The 14,593-nt window shown below is 42.5% G+C and overlaps 1 protein-coding gene across 1 annotated transcript; it reads right to left on the reverse strand.

The window, feature by feature from the left end:
- Positions 1–9,833: 9,833 nt before the first annotated feature.
- LOC138956784 (uncharacterized) lies at positions 9,834–13,820 on the reverse strand. The gene has a single exon (XM_070328053.1). The coding sequence runs from the start codon at positions 13,209–13,211 to the stop codon at positions 9,834–9,836; it is 3,378 nt and encodes a 1,125-aa protein (XP_070184154.1). The 5' UTR covers positions 13,212–13,820.
- Between the last annotated feature and the right edge of the window lie 773 nt (positions 13,821–14,593).

A 14,593-nucleotide genomic window follows, 5' to 3' on the forward strand; every position in this document is an offset into this window, starting at 1 on the left:
AGATGACAGAACCTGTCGGTTCGACAACACTGACTGCAGTCCGACGGTCAGTTTTCAACAATATTTCATTTTATAAACAGATCACACGCAACCAAATGCACACATCTCATCAATTTAAACAACATAAAGCGGTTTCATACACTATTTTCCCAAGAAAACTGAACTTCATACAGTAATTAACGTTGGAACACGGGTGCAAAAGTTCGTCTGCTAGTCCCATTTGACGAAAGAACATTTACTAAGCGATACTAAAACATAAACAGAACACACAATATCTGCCTTTACCGCCACAGCAGAATAACAGCATATCTGTGTACTTGATTTTAGTCCAAAACAGGGAAACTGAAAAGAAGTGTTAACAGAATGGAATGATTTGCACGGAACTATACAACCGCGCATTAATCGATCGCCTGCGCAGGTTGACTGGTTGAGTGATTCGGATTCGATCAAACTTTCGCACAAAAACTCCTGTTTTTTTGGAATAACTGAAGAAAGGAGGAATAAAGAGGTTACACACCTCGTCTCAGTGATTATTAAAAATAATGGTCTCAGTTCGCGGTCATGAAAAAGCTCGCTGAAGCTCGCATTTTTCATGATCCGCTAACTTCGACCATTATTTTTAATAATCACTGAGACTCGGCATGTAACCTCTACATCTTGACACAACCACTTAATTTTTAGAGTACATTAACTCCAGCTTATTCATGACCCTGTGACCTGTGACCTGTGACCTGTGAAAGAAAGTGGCAAGGGTGTATGCAGTGACTGTTGTGCTCTTGCGGAGAAAAAACACCGAATTTGGGGATCCACTCCACAGTACGAGGTTTGTCATTGAGCGGTAGCCATAGCAACCCAATCTAAGCCTTCCAGATGGTTACCTTTGGTGTTATTTGAAGGACCTAGTCTACCATAACCAACATTATAGTGTTTGGACCTATTCCAAGCTGGGATGATGGGAGAGGGAGGAAGGACCTAGTCTACCATAACCAACATTATAGTGTTTGGACCTATTCCAAGCTGGGATGATGGCAGATGACCTAGTCTACCATAACCAACATTATAGTGTTTGGACCTATTCCAAGCTGGGATGGCAGAGGGACGAAGGGATGGGCTGACAGCTGACAGGCATACTCGTTCTCGCCACGGCCACGGGGGTAATGGGGCCGTCACACGCTGCGATTTTCCTAAGATTTACACAGTCACACGGCCGACTGAGTCTTAGAAAAGAGCTACGACAAGGCTACGACCCTGTCTTATGAGATACCCTCGTAGCTTTGGGCGATAGAACTTGTTCTATCCCCGCGAGACTGTCGTAGGGCAATCGTAGCACAAAGCCAATCAGAACGCTTCGTTGCAGCCTTCACGCCGTGACTTGAAAAAACGGCGGACAGTAGCTTGATTTAGAACGATCTCATTTTAACCAACCACATTCCTTTCGTGCCATATAAGGAAATGCTACATCACAAATGTTGCGTACACGTCATTTCCGGTCATCAGTGAAACGAAGTTCACACCAAAAACACAAACGACTTTCGTTGATTTGGGCGATTCTACGAATCTACTTTCGTTAACTTTGTAATCATGTTTTGGTTATTTCTGTATGGAAACCTTTCATTTATTGCATAAAGTTTACCTGATTGTTATTTTAACTGTTCATATCTTCCTAAAAAATGTGCGCTCCTTGAAGAATTATCAAGGAAACGCCAAAATCACTATTTTCGGTTTCTAGATAATGTATGTTTTTCCGTTGAATTGTTTCTCAACGGCAGTTGTCGTGACATATTAACTAACACAATGTATGGGTCAGCAATGCATTTGACTTTATTTGAGCCGAAATCCATTAATATTTCCCATTCTAAATAGGAACACAACTGAAGCGATTTTGGTGATATTTTATACTAGAACCTCCCCTTAAGGTCTGCAAAGGACGCTCAAGTCGATCTTTCACTGGATTTCTGTAGCATACATTTCTGCTGGGGAAAATCAAAGATGGCGGCCAGGAGCCGATTGCCGTTTCAGTCACGACTTTAGAGTTCTATTTCTTCCCTAATATCAATAGAATACTTATATTTATAGGGCAGACCTTAATTCAGTTGTGAACTGTCTCACTTTGAACAGTTACACATTTTATCAGTAAAGCTTCGTGTTGCAAATTAATCGCACATGTGTTGTCAGCGCTTCTTCTGCGAACATAATTTCTCTGCCGTAACGTCTAAACCGCGAAATGTACAACACGCACTGTTGAGTTTCGTTGTGCGCGCGCATCCGAGCGGGCAAGAGAAAATGAGGTGGCGAAAGGAAATGGTGGGCTTTATTCGTCTCTCAAAAACTATACCTCGTGGCGGACAGCGTCTCTTCGTCTCTCTAAAACTATACCTCGTGGCGGACAGCGTCTCTTCGTCTCTCTAAAACTATACCTCGTGGCGGACAGCGTCTCTTCGTCTCTCTAAAACTATACCTCGTGGCGGACAGCGTCTCTTCGTCTCTCTAAAACTATACCTCGTGGCGGACAGCGTCTCTTCGTCTCTCTAAAACTATACCTCGTGGCGGACAGCGTCTCTTCGTCTCTCTAAAACTATACCTCGTGGCGGACAGCGTCTCTTCGTCGATTCAAAACTTTTTTGGAAGAACGGTTTCTTAGTCAGATATACTGAAAGGTATTTTTTAGAAAGGTAGAGCGATGTTCGAACATTAGCGTCTGATCTCGCGCAGCGCGTTTGCTGTGTTCACCGTGATACGTCACTTCCGCCCCGCTCACGTGCAGTTATCGTTCGTCAATCGTTCATCGTACGTGTGACGGGTCAATGGCCTACGATTTGATCTGCGATCGGCTCCCGATCGGATCGTGGGAATAAATCTCACGATTGAATCGCCCGTGTGACACCAACTTAAAGTAATTCGTCCTTTATCCTTTCCTTGGCTTTCTGCTGCGGAGCCAGTCTGAGCACATGTATAATTTCACTGTTTTCTGCTGGAAATATGCTTTCACGGTTTAATTGTCTCCATTGCATTTTTTTAAAACTATTTCAATAGCACGAAAACAGAAAGTAAAAAGTCGGTCAATGTCCCCCTGCCTCCTCTTCTACCTCCGATGAAACACTTCACAAAATGTAACATCTCAAGTCGAGAAAAACAACAAGAAAATATCTGTACACTTTTACCATATTATAAACGTTAAAGTCGGGAAATTAGAACAGTTTCTGCTCATATTATACATTTAATGTCCTCGAGCGCAGAGCCGGCAGGCGCAAAAGAGAGAGTGTGAAATATGAGACCGCGTTTATCTTTCAGGGTGCCATGTTCCAGACTGTACCGCGGCGAGCACCATGCCAAATCTAATTACAAGCAGACTCTCTGGGACGTACGAAGATCTAAATCGTCGCCTGACTAATTAGACACTCAGTGGCTTGAAGACAGCAAATACAGGCAGGATCAGGGGAGTTATCATTGAGGATTGCGTTCATGCCATGCAGACAGGATCAGGGGAGTTATCATTGAGGATTCGTGTTCATGTCATACAGGCAGGATCAGGGGAGTTATCATTAAGGAATGCGTTCATGTCATGCAGACAGGATCAGGGGAGTTATCATTGACAGGGGCTCACATCAATGAGAGATGGCATAGGACAAATGTCCTAGACAATGCAAAAGCGATAGGACATTTGTCCCGAACAAAACAAAAATGACTAGGACCTTTTTTTTCTCGCAACAAAACGTACACTAACAGCATGGTTTTGTCTGCTTGGAGAGACACATCGTAGCAAATCAAACAACTGTAAATTGGAAAGTACTGACAATGTCCGGATCAAATGAAAGCATAATCGGACAATGACCACTTTGTGACAAAAACAATAGGACATATGTCCTCTTGCATGAAAAATGTATAGGACATTTGGAAAAAAATATCCGTGTATGTCCGATGTCCGACGTGGATGTGAGCCCCTGATTGAGGATTGCGTTCATGTCATACAGGCAGGATCAGGGGAGTTATCATTGAGGAATGCGTTCATGCCATGCAGACAGGATCAGGGGAGTTATCATTGAGGAATGCGTTCATGTCATACAGGCAGGATCAGGGGAGTTATCATTGAGGAATGTGTTCATGGCATACAGGCAGGATCAGGGGAGTTATCATTGAGGAATGCGTTCATGGCATCGATGAGTTGTGCGCGCCATTGCGCAAGTGTAACTTTACAACGAAGAGGGTTATTTTTCCAGCCATTTGAATTCAGCGAATATTATCATAATTGTTGTGCACGAACATGAGTTTGTTTACGACCATTCCACAAAGTTTCCTGTCTGTATGTAAAATAATGCGACTTTTACCCTCTCTCCCAAATGTCATGTTCCAAATTACCTCTCCAAAATAGTCAATGACACGGACGCTTTGCTGTCTCGAGATTGCCTTTAATCTAGCTGTAACTGCTGTCTTCAGGTGACTGATGATCTGGGAGGAAAGAGCATGCTTTTGTTTACTAACGCGTTGAGTTAACCCTGAAGGTCAAAGTCTGGAGGGTTTAAATCAGGTAAGTATGGATACCGCTCTATGTCAGTCCTCGCACTGTTGAATTGTTTTTGCAAGTACACAACAGTCAAACCAATGTTCCTATCTACAGTGGACAGGCCAGACATAAGCTTACAGTATTATTCTTTTTATTTATTTATTTTTTATCTCAGTAGCATGCAGGCTCCTTCGACCTTTACTTTTTGTAATTATTTTTATTTTAACGGGCAGGGAGCATCCTTCTTCATTGATCTTTTTATTTAATGCTTTTTTTTCTTCGTTTTTTTTCTCATTATTCTTAACCGCAATTCATACTCAAAAATATATCTAATTTCTAATGGAATTCCATACTTATAAATCCCTATACATATTGTTGCAATAATAATAAGAACATTAACATAATCAACCACTGCATGTAAATATTCAGAACAATATATTATACCAAACAAACAAACATGTACATTTATATTTATCTTTATGTTATGCTTTACAAAGAAACGTTATCCTCAATATACTTCCAATTACTTGAAATCTTTTAACATGAATAAAACAAATGTTCCATATAATCATTTTCACCAACGCAATATGTACAATCCACACAAGTCAAAATACAAATTTTAAATAACAAAATAATAGTGGGGTACATATCATGAAGATTGTTCCTGTGCAACAATCTTCATTGTGTTTCTTTTATTATATTGGTTACTTAACTCCAGTGTTTATCTACAAGTTTAAAACCAAATTTATGTTTCCAAAATCTTACTGCAATGGGTTCTATAACTGACTTTTCAATTAGAATTTTACGTGTCTGCCTTTATTTTAATAACACTTCGAATTCACTATCCAACATATTTACATTGATATTTATAATTACATCTCTTTTTTTATAACTGCGTTTTCAATTGCGGTTCTTACTGCGTTATATTTAAACACACGTTCAGTTTTGTTCCGATTCTTTCACAGGCAGTGTGGAACGATATCATATGTCCATTTACCAAAATATCCTTTACAAAACAAATAACTATCACCAATAATCCATTTACGTAAAAATAAAGTGTGCCCCTTATACAACACTTTGCAATTATCCCACAAACAACATTCGTATATTTGTACCTCTTTTCCAACCCCTGTTTTAAACCTATACTTATGTTCTGACCAACACCAGACAATTATACATTATTGTACACACAAACATAAAGTATTTCGGTCAACAGATGTACAAGTTATCAGCATTTTTGGGTGGCATTTTGGGGGGTTACCAATACAAATTGTGTGATTTTCAAACAAATCACTGTCAGGAACTCGCCGGGTAGGCCCCATGCAACCAATATATAAAGTGCATGTATATCACACTAGACTGCCCCATGCAACCAATACTATAAAGTGCATGTAGATCAAACTAGACTGCCCCATGCAACCAATACTATAAAGTGCATGTAAATCAAAACAGACTGCCCCATGTAACCAATATATAAAGTTTATGTAGATCAAACTAGACTGCCCCATGTAACCAATATATAAAGTGCATGTAGATCACACTGGTCTGCCCCATGCAACCAATATGTAAAGTGCATGTATATCACACTAGACTGCCCCATGCAACCAATATCACCAGACTGCCCCATGCAACCAGTATATAAAGTTCATGTAGATCAAACTAGACTGCCGCATGCAACCAATATCACTAGACTGCCCCATGCAACCAATATATAAAGTTCATGTAGATCAAACTAGACTGCCCCATGCAACCAATCTCACTAGACTGCCCCATGCAACCAGTATATAAAGTTCATGTAGATCAAACTAGACTGCCCCATGCAACCAATATCACTAGACTGCCCCATGCAACCAATATCACTAGACTGCCCCATGCAACCAATATATAAAGTGCATGTAGATCAAACCACAGGCGGAAGGTATCGTCCACTGGACTACTACTATCACAGAAAGACTACAAGGTACGACACTCACCTTCGAGTCTTCCGGCTGTGTTCTTGGAGTCGCTTCCTGGGGAAACATATTGTTCAAGACGCCGGGTTTGCCTCTTCCTACAGTCTGTGTAAGGTCAAATAAATACAGTTGAATGATTGTTTGAACTATTATGTGCCTTTTGTTTTCAGCTTTCGTTCGCTGCAGGTTGTTTTTAACCATCATTTGGACGAATCTTCGTTTGCGAGCCACTGTGCCAAGCGCGGCTCGAATTTTCTATCCGCACCGAATATGCATACCAGCGCTCATTGGTCTAAAACGTATGTAAATATTGTGCAGCAAAGGGAAGCTACCCACGGGAAAATAATCATCGAATATCCTGTTATTAACCAATGAGCGCTGGTATGCATATTCGGTGCGGATAGAAAATTCGAGCAGCGCTTGGCACAGCGGCTCGCAAACAAATGATGGTTAAAAACAATCTGTAGCGAACGAAAGCTGAAAACTAAAGGCACATAATAGTTCAAACAATCATTCAACTGCATTTATTTGACCTTACACAGACTGTAGGAAGAGGCAAACCGTCTTGAACAATATGTTTTCCCAGGAAGCGACTCCAAGAACACAGAAGACTCGAAGGTGAGTACGTGTCGTACCTTGTAGTCTTTCTGTGATAGTAGTAGTCCCGTGGACGATACCTTCCGCCTGTGATCAAACTAGACTGCCCCATGCAACCAACTTGCAATGAAATATCTCAGTTATGAGAAAAACTACATGCAGTAGTAGGGATATATGTGAAGCTGCTAAGTATCGGTTAAGCATATTCACACAATCACATAATTTTAAAAGAAAGAGAAGGAGAGAGGGACAGAGAGAGACAAAGACAGACACTTAGACACAGAGACAGAGGGAGACACACCGAGACGGAGAGACAGAGACAAGGAAACAGAGACACAGAGAGGGACAGAGAGAGACAAAGACAGACACTTAGACACAGAGACAGAGGGAGACACACCGAGACGGAGAGACAGAGACAAAGAAACAGAGACAGAGATCAGCTTACCTCTTTTAGTCACGATGACAACTGCACCAGGCTCCCTGTAACGCTGCTCGGGCTGTTTTCTTTCACAACGTGCGCTCCTCGTATGACTGCGGTTCACGTGTTGCGTTAGGTGTCGGTCCCTTCAATTCTGTGCAACACCAAAAGAGCTCTGCAGTCTGTTGTTCCTCAAATCAGATGCTGCCTATTCTCACTTCTGATTTGTGTGTGTTGCTCAAAGGCGAGCTACGCTTTTCTTTAGACTTGTGAGTTTCCCCGCTGGAGAACTGGAGTCGGAATATTTTTCAGCCTGAATCAGAAAAAGCTGCGCGCCGTCTATCGTCCGTTCAATACTGACAAACTGTCACACATTGCATGTCCATATATACGGTATGTGAGTACATTGATTACAGTGCATGTCTATATACGGTATTAAAGTACACATAGCAAGAACACTCTCGAGCAGCATCCTTGTCAGTCTCCTGCTGTACCGGATGTTCGGCTCGTCATCGGTTTTTCTCTCACAGAGGGTCACATTCTGGTTGGCTGCGTGTGTCAGGGAGAGGGAGAGAGAGAGAGAGGGGGGGGGGAGAAGAAGAGAGCACGCGAGAGATAGACAGAGATGGAGAGAGAGGGCGAAAGAGATAGAGGGGGAGGAGAGGGAGAGAGAGAAAGAGAGCGAGAGAGAGATAGGGGGAGAGGGGGGAGCAGGAGAGCGAGAGGGGGAGAGAGAGATAGAGAGAAAGTGGGGGGGGGAGAGGGAGAGAGAGAGAAAGAGAGAGAGAGAGAGAGAGAGAGAGAGAGAGAGAGAGAGAGAGAGAGAGAGAGAGAGAGAGAGAGAGAGAGAGAGAGAGAGAGAGAGAGAGAGAGAGAGAGAGAGTGTGTGTTATTTGTAAAGCCTCCGGATCGTAACAAGACTGCATGTGACACAAAATACAAGTAAAGCAAATTTGAAAGAAGCATGAAAAGCAACATGGTCCTACATCTTGCAACTGTGCATTTTCCAAAGTGCCAAATCGTAGAGGTCTATAAATATACGTTGCTACTCGTCTTACTTCTTTGACATGTGTAGAAGGTAAAAGTAATTGGCACATTCTAAATGTTGCGGATCCTAGTCTGTTGCGTACTCGGAGGGTACGAAGACCTCACCTTTTACGTTATAAATCAGAACAAGAATGAATTTTGTTTCTAAAAAAAATTCTATCACACCACTATTGCAGATTCATGCACAAAACACACAAGACGTATTTGTAAATTTATAGATTCAACTTTTATTTACTGGCTTGTTCCGTGGTCGACGGGTTATTCTTCATTTCTGTATCGTTCATATATCCTGGATCTAATTCTAAAAGTCACTCATCTTGAAAACACGCAGTGATGATGTTGACAGTCGGAACGTCGTGTGGTCCAGGCTGGTCATCGTCGGACGGTTACATAAAGTTCATCATTGATGATCAGGAAAACATCGCACGAAGTTAGAGGGTTGATCGTGAAAAAAACTCGTCCCTCAGATCTCGAACTGGAAACTCGTAGTCGTAACTCGAAACACCAACATATCGAGAAAAGATTCCATCACCCTGACGGTTACCGGCTACCGCTGTCGCTCGCTGCCAGATCTTTCTGGTCGCCCCGTGAAATACAGGGTGTCTCCGCTGTGGAAGCTTTTGCCAATTTCGTTCGCCCTTGGCGATGGTTTTTGCTTCTAGGCATAGGCATAGAACGGTGTTGTTGTGGTCCTCTCATGCTTTCGCTCCTTCTCTTCCACTTTCCGTTGCCTTTTCTTTTCGATCGTTATTCTTTTCTCTCTCTGCGCAGACTCCTTAATCGCTAACCGAAACTCATCTTTGCGTTGTTAGCTAACCTAGACCAATGGAAACTCTTGTCTATTCGCGAAAATAGCGATCAAGAATTTCGTACCTAATAATAACCTCATTTATTATCTAACTCCTTATGTTCCCAATACTAATGAACAAAGTAAACTGACGATCACATCGAAAGTAAAAGAATAAGCTTTGAAGGAAACTCCTTCAAGAAATACGACAACTCCTTGACGACAAACAAAATGACGTCAACTGATAGCAAAACTTTGACGTAATTATACTTCGGTTTTCCCGACAATTCATAGGCACTTGCTGCATCACCTAATTAAATAGACCATAGGTGCCTGACGGTGCTCGGTATTTGTATGGACCTGAATAGCTTGCGTACATTTTCGCAACATACGCCCCTCCTCTTGAGCTGAAACATTCATGTTTAAGCTAAACCTAGTTATTCAGTCTACTCAAATAGTCGGCCCCAACGTTATCAACCCCTCGGATGATTTTAACAGTAAAGGAGTACTGTTGTAACTGGAGTGCCCATCTCATGAGACGTCCATTCTCTGTCTTGGTCTTCTGCAGTCATTACAGAATCGAATTGACCCATCCTTCTTTTTCACTAATACAATCGGACTGTTGTATGGTGAAATGCTAGGTTCTATGACACCTAACTTCAGCATGTCATTGACCTCCTTCTTCACAATTTCTACTTGTGAAAAGGGTAACTTGTACTGTTTTACATGCACAGGTTCTTGTGATGTCAGTTTGAACTCACACTCTTCAATGACACATTTCCCAGGTATGTCTTTGAGTGCTTTGACCTTCCTGTCACAAAGTGCTTGCATTTCTGCTTGTCTTTGTGGTTCTAGGTCTGGATTGATGTTTACATCTTTGGGACCTTCTTTTGGTTTTAGGGAAAGCATGGGAAAACGGTCTATCCCCAACTCACCCATTTCATCATCATGCACATCATCCACCACCACCGCCACTATTTCCGGAACTTCCACTATAGTCTTTGCTTTGGTTTGCTCGGACTTGTTCTCTTTGGACTCTGACTCGCGTTCTACATACAACTTCAGCAGATTTGCATGTAGCAGCTTGTCACGTCCCTTGATTTTCACCCTGTAGTTGCAACTACCGACTTTCTCTATCACTGGGTACGGACCCTTCCATGTCAGCTGCAATTTATTGTGCTTCTCAGGCAACAAAAGCAACACTTTGTCTCCAACCGCTAGACTTCTTTCTTTTGTCTTTTTGTTGTACGCCTTTGTGTACTTGAGAGCAGCCTTGCTGAGATTGTTCTTGGCAATCTCGCAAGTCTTCTCGATTTTGTTTGTGAGATCAACAATATGACTGACAGTGGAGCGTGTCTCATCTGCTGTGTCCTCATTCGTCCATACTTGACGTAGAACTTGCATGGGACCTCTGACTTCTCTGCCATACAGCAATTCAAATGGTGAGAATTTCAGACTTTCTTGTGGGACTTCCCTGTACGCGAACAGTAGCGCAGGGAGAAACTTGTCCCAGTCTTTTGGTTGCTCTTGGCAAAGCTTTTTCATCATGTGTTTGAGCGTAGAGTTGAATTTTTCAGTCAACCCGTTTGTCTGAGGATGCCACGGCGTAGTATGGATGCCTTTGATGTTCAGAAGTTTGTTTACTTCTTCCATAACCTCGCTTGTGAACTGGCTACCCCTATCGGTCAGTACCTCCCGAGGAATGCCCACTTTTGTCCACATGACCCACAAAGCTTCACTCACTGTTTCTGTTCTAATGTCTTTGAGTGGTGTAGCCTCTACGTACCGTGTAGCGTAGTCTACCATAGTCAATATGTATTTGTGCCCTCGGTTAGATGCGGGTATGATGGGCCCTACGATATCGACTCCCACTCGTTCAAACGGTGTCCCTATCAGCGGCATGCTTTTCATAGGCACTTTCCTTGTAGTCCCTTTCCGCGAGCTGCGTTGACATGCATCACATGACGCGCAATACCGTTTGACGTCACCACAAATCCCTGGCCAATAAAAATCGCGCCAAATTCTGTCTCTGGTGCGACGCACGCCTTGATGCCCGGCCATAGGTGTGTCGTGTGCTAATTTTAGAACGTCCGTTCTAAAACATTCTGGGACAACCACCTGTTTGCATGGACTGCCGTTGTCCATGTATATCCTATAAAGGATATCCTTTTTCCACTCGTAATGAGTGCCGTCTTTTGCCCCCTTGGCAACCCGATCGCGGATTTTCGCTAGAGAGGGGTCTGTCTTTTGCTCTCTAGACAAATCCTCTGGCCGAATCTGACCGAGATCGATTTGTTTCGGAACCCAGGGTTTTTTCTCCGCCTTCTGTTTTTCCTGGTTCCGAGTCTGTACAGGCGCACACATTTGTGGCTTTGCCTCCCGTTTCACAATTGGAAAAACAGGTACACTGATCTCGTTTTCATCCATATCTTTTCGGATATTACCGATCAGAACTTGGTGACACAAAGCCTTTGCCACCAACACGCGTGTGACTCCCGAGAAAAACGGTGTGTCCATTTGTACAACCGCTATCGGCATTTTTCTCTGGCGCGTATCCGCTAGGGTTATGTTCTGGTGTTCACCCGTATAACACTCCGGCGGAACTAGTGAAGAGTTCACCACTATACAAGTTGCACCCGTGTCACGGATACCACTTGCGTCCTTTCCCTCTACCTGTACTCTACAATTTGGATCGTATGCATCGCCCTTACGACATTGGCATGTGACCTCGTCACCTGACGTTCGAACTGCAGCTAGTAATGTTGATGCATAATTACTGCTGGGTCTTGGCCCATCCAATCTTTTGGGACAATCACGCATCATGTGCGGCCCCCCACATCTGAAGCACCCCTTCGTGTTGGGTGGTGGTCTATTCCCTGTTTGCCTGTTTGGATTACCCCCCGACCTCTGTCCAAAGTTATTGCCCTTGTGTGGCTGCCTATTGTCTGACTGTGCGTTACCCCCGGTTGGAGGTGGTCCATTACGCGGCTTATTGTCAAACCTACGCTCGCCCCCCTGTGACTGTCGCGGTGGCATGCGTCCACCGGCATCACGTGCATCTATGTATGTTTGCACATGTTTCACAACATCATCGATGTTAGTTGGATTTCTTTCCCTAACGAATCTGTTTTGGTCCGGAGTTAGGACATCCAACAGTTTGTCTGTGAGAATTAAATCCTCCAAGTCACCCGACTTCCCTTCCTTTTCGGACAACTCTTTCCATCTATCTAGATAGGTTTTCATGCGTTTTCGGCATTCTTTGATGCTCTCTTCCTTTTCCCACTTAACCTCTTTGAATCTCTTCCTGTAAGATTCAGCAGTCAGCTGAAAACGCTGCAAGATCGCTGTTTTCACCTCATCGTAGTTTACTGACTCCTCATCAGACAATTCGATGTACACCTGTCGTGCTTGACCTCGCAATTGCCCTGACAATCGAATTGCCCACTCATCTTCATCCCAATCTGATAGTTTTGCAATGCGTTCAAACTGTTTGAAGTAGGCTTCTATATCATCTTTGTCATCCAAAATTGGCAGATTGATATGTATCTTGCTACTTGACTCTCTGGGCATATGATGATTATTTTGGTTTACATTCTGATTTAAACCTAGGTCAACCATTTCCCGCATTTTCCTCAGTTCGAATTCTTGTTGCATTTCTATCTCTTCGCGTCTTTCTCGCGCCCTTCTTTCCTCCCTTTTGGCTTCTTCTTCCATTTCTTTTTCTTCTTTTCTTAGCTTTTCTTGAAACTCTCTTTCCTCTTCGAGTTTCTTTTCCTCTCGATTTATCTCTTCCAGACGTCGCTTTTCGATATAGTCTGCCAACTCTATACCTGACAGACCCAGGATAATCCCATCCTGCTTGAATGCCAACAGCGGAGATTCCGCCTCCATAACCTGCCGTCTCGGCATTTTCTTAACTTGTCGGTGCAACAACTAGTCTCAGTTATTTTGCCAAAATACACTAAAGACTCAGTTCCTCAATCCTAATTTGTCTACACGTAACCCTGGTATACAAAAGTAAGGAATATAAGAGCACACCTCTAATCACTACCAGATTAGAACACCGACTGACTATAGTAGTTATGTCTTTAACCTAGACCTACTCGACTCCCGAGTTAACTGCTATATCAAACTTCCTTGTGAAGGGTTATAACAACTGATAACACAATCACCACAACGTGATCTGGCTTCCGAGTGACCTTGACACTAATTCAATAGCACAAAACCTAGTCACTACTGACACAGGAAACACACCAGCTTCACTAAAATAATCTATCACAACAAGATTATTTTCCTTACCTAGTCTCAGTATAGTGTCACATTGACCCAACTATACTAAACCAATATCGACTTTCGAAATTGGAAATCGGCTAACTGGATTTTACAATTCTGACTTTCAGAACCTAGACAAAACCAACCATAATGCTTTTATATGTCTATCCATCCAGTTAAGCTTTACTAGGTAAACTCGAGTTTTATAGGTTCAGCAATACCATGCTAATTCTCTACCTATCATCAAAACTCTCATCAGACCCTACTGCACTTCTTACAATAGTTCCGGTAAATCTTCATTCAAAACTCAGCTTCCCTGAGTTGAATTACTTTACTTTAATCTATGACAACTATATTTCTTATGCCACCAAGAAATACAAAGTCATGGACGATTTTAGTCCAAGCGTGCGCTTACATTCAAGTATTGCTTGACTAAAATGGAATAGTGCCTTCGCACAAAAGAATATATGTTGATGTTTCAGTTCGGTTTACAATGTTTCCCTTTTCTTTTGGAATTCGTAAATTGGCTATCTCAAGAAAACCTACCTCGCGTCCAAGATAATTTTCCCAAGGAAACCAATCACAATTCTTTCACTCATACACGTACTTCTACTGGTATCACCTACTGCATTCACAAATACTGACAGTTCGTATGTGAAACAAAAATCTACGTGTTACAACATACCTATCCAACTGACCTATTCATGCACATGCAGTCGTGCAAAATGTACAAATACAAAAATGAATTACCATAGCCAGACCTCCGAATGAGTTTTGTGACAAACCTGCACAATGGTGTGATACCCAACTAAAAAATTTAGAATTTTGGCTCGTGTCTTTGGAAATAATCCCAAAAACAAGAATGTCTTGGAACTATCCCTAGGACGAGTACCCCCAAATGTTGCGGATCCTAGTCTGTTGCGTACTCGGAGGGTACGAAGACCTCACCTTTTACGTTATAAATCAGAACAAGAATGAATTTTGTTTCTAAAAAAAATTCTATCACACCACTATTGCAG

Source organism: Littorina saxatilis, unplaced genomic scaffold, assembly GCF_037325665.1.
Source record: "Littorina saxatilis isolate snail1 unplaced genomic scaffold, US_GU_Lsax_2.0 scaffold_877, whole genome shotgun sequence".
Classification (NCBI taxonomy): Eukaryota; Metazoa; Mollusca; class Gastropoda; order Littorinimorpha; family Littorinidae; genus Littorina; species Littorina saxatilis.

Coding starts and splice junctions, on each gene's coding strand:
- LOC138956784 (XM_070328053.1), bottom strand. CDS start 13,211: ATGCCGAGACGGCAGGTTATGGAGGCGGAATCTCCGCTGTTGGCATTC.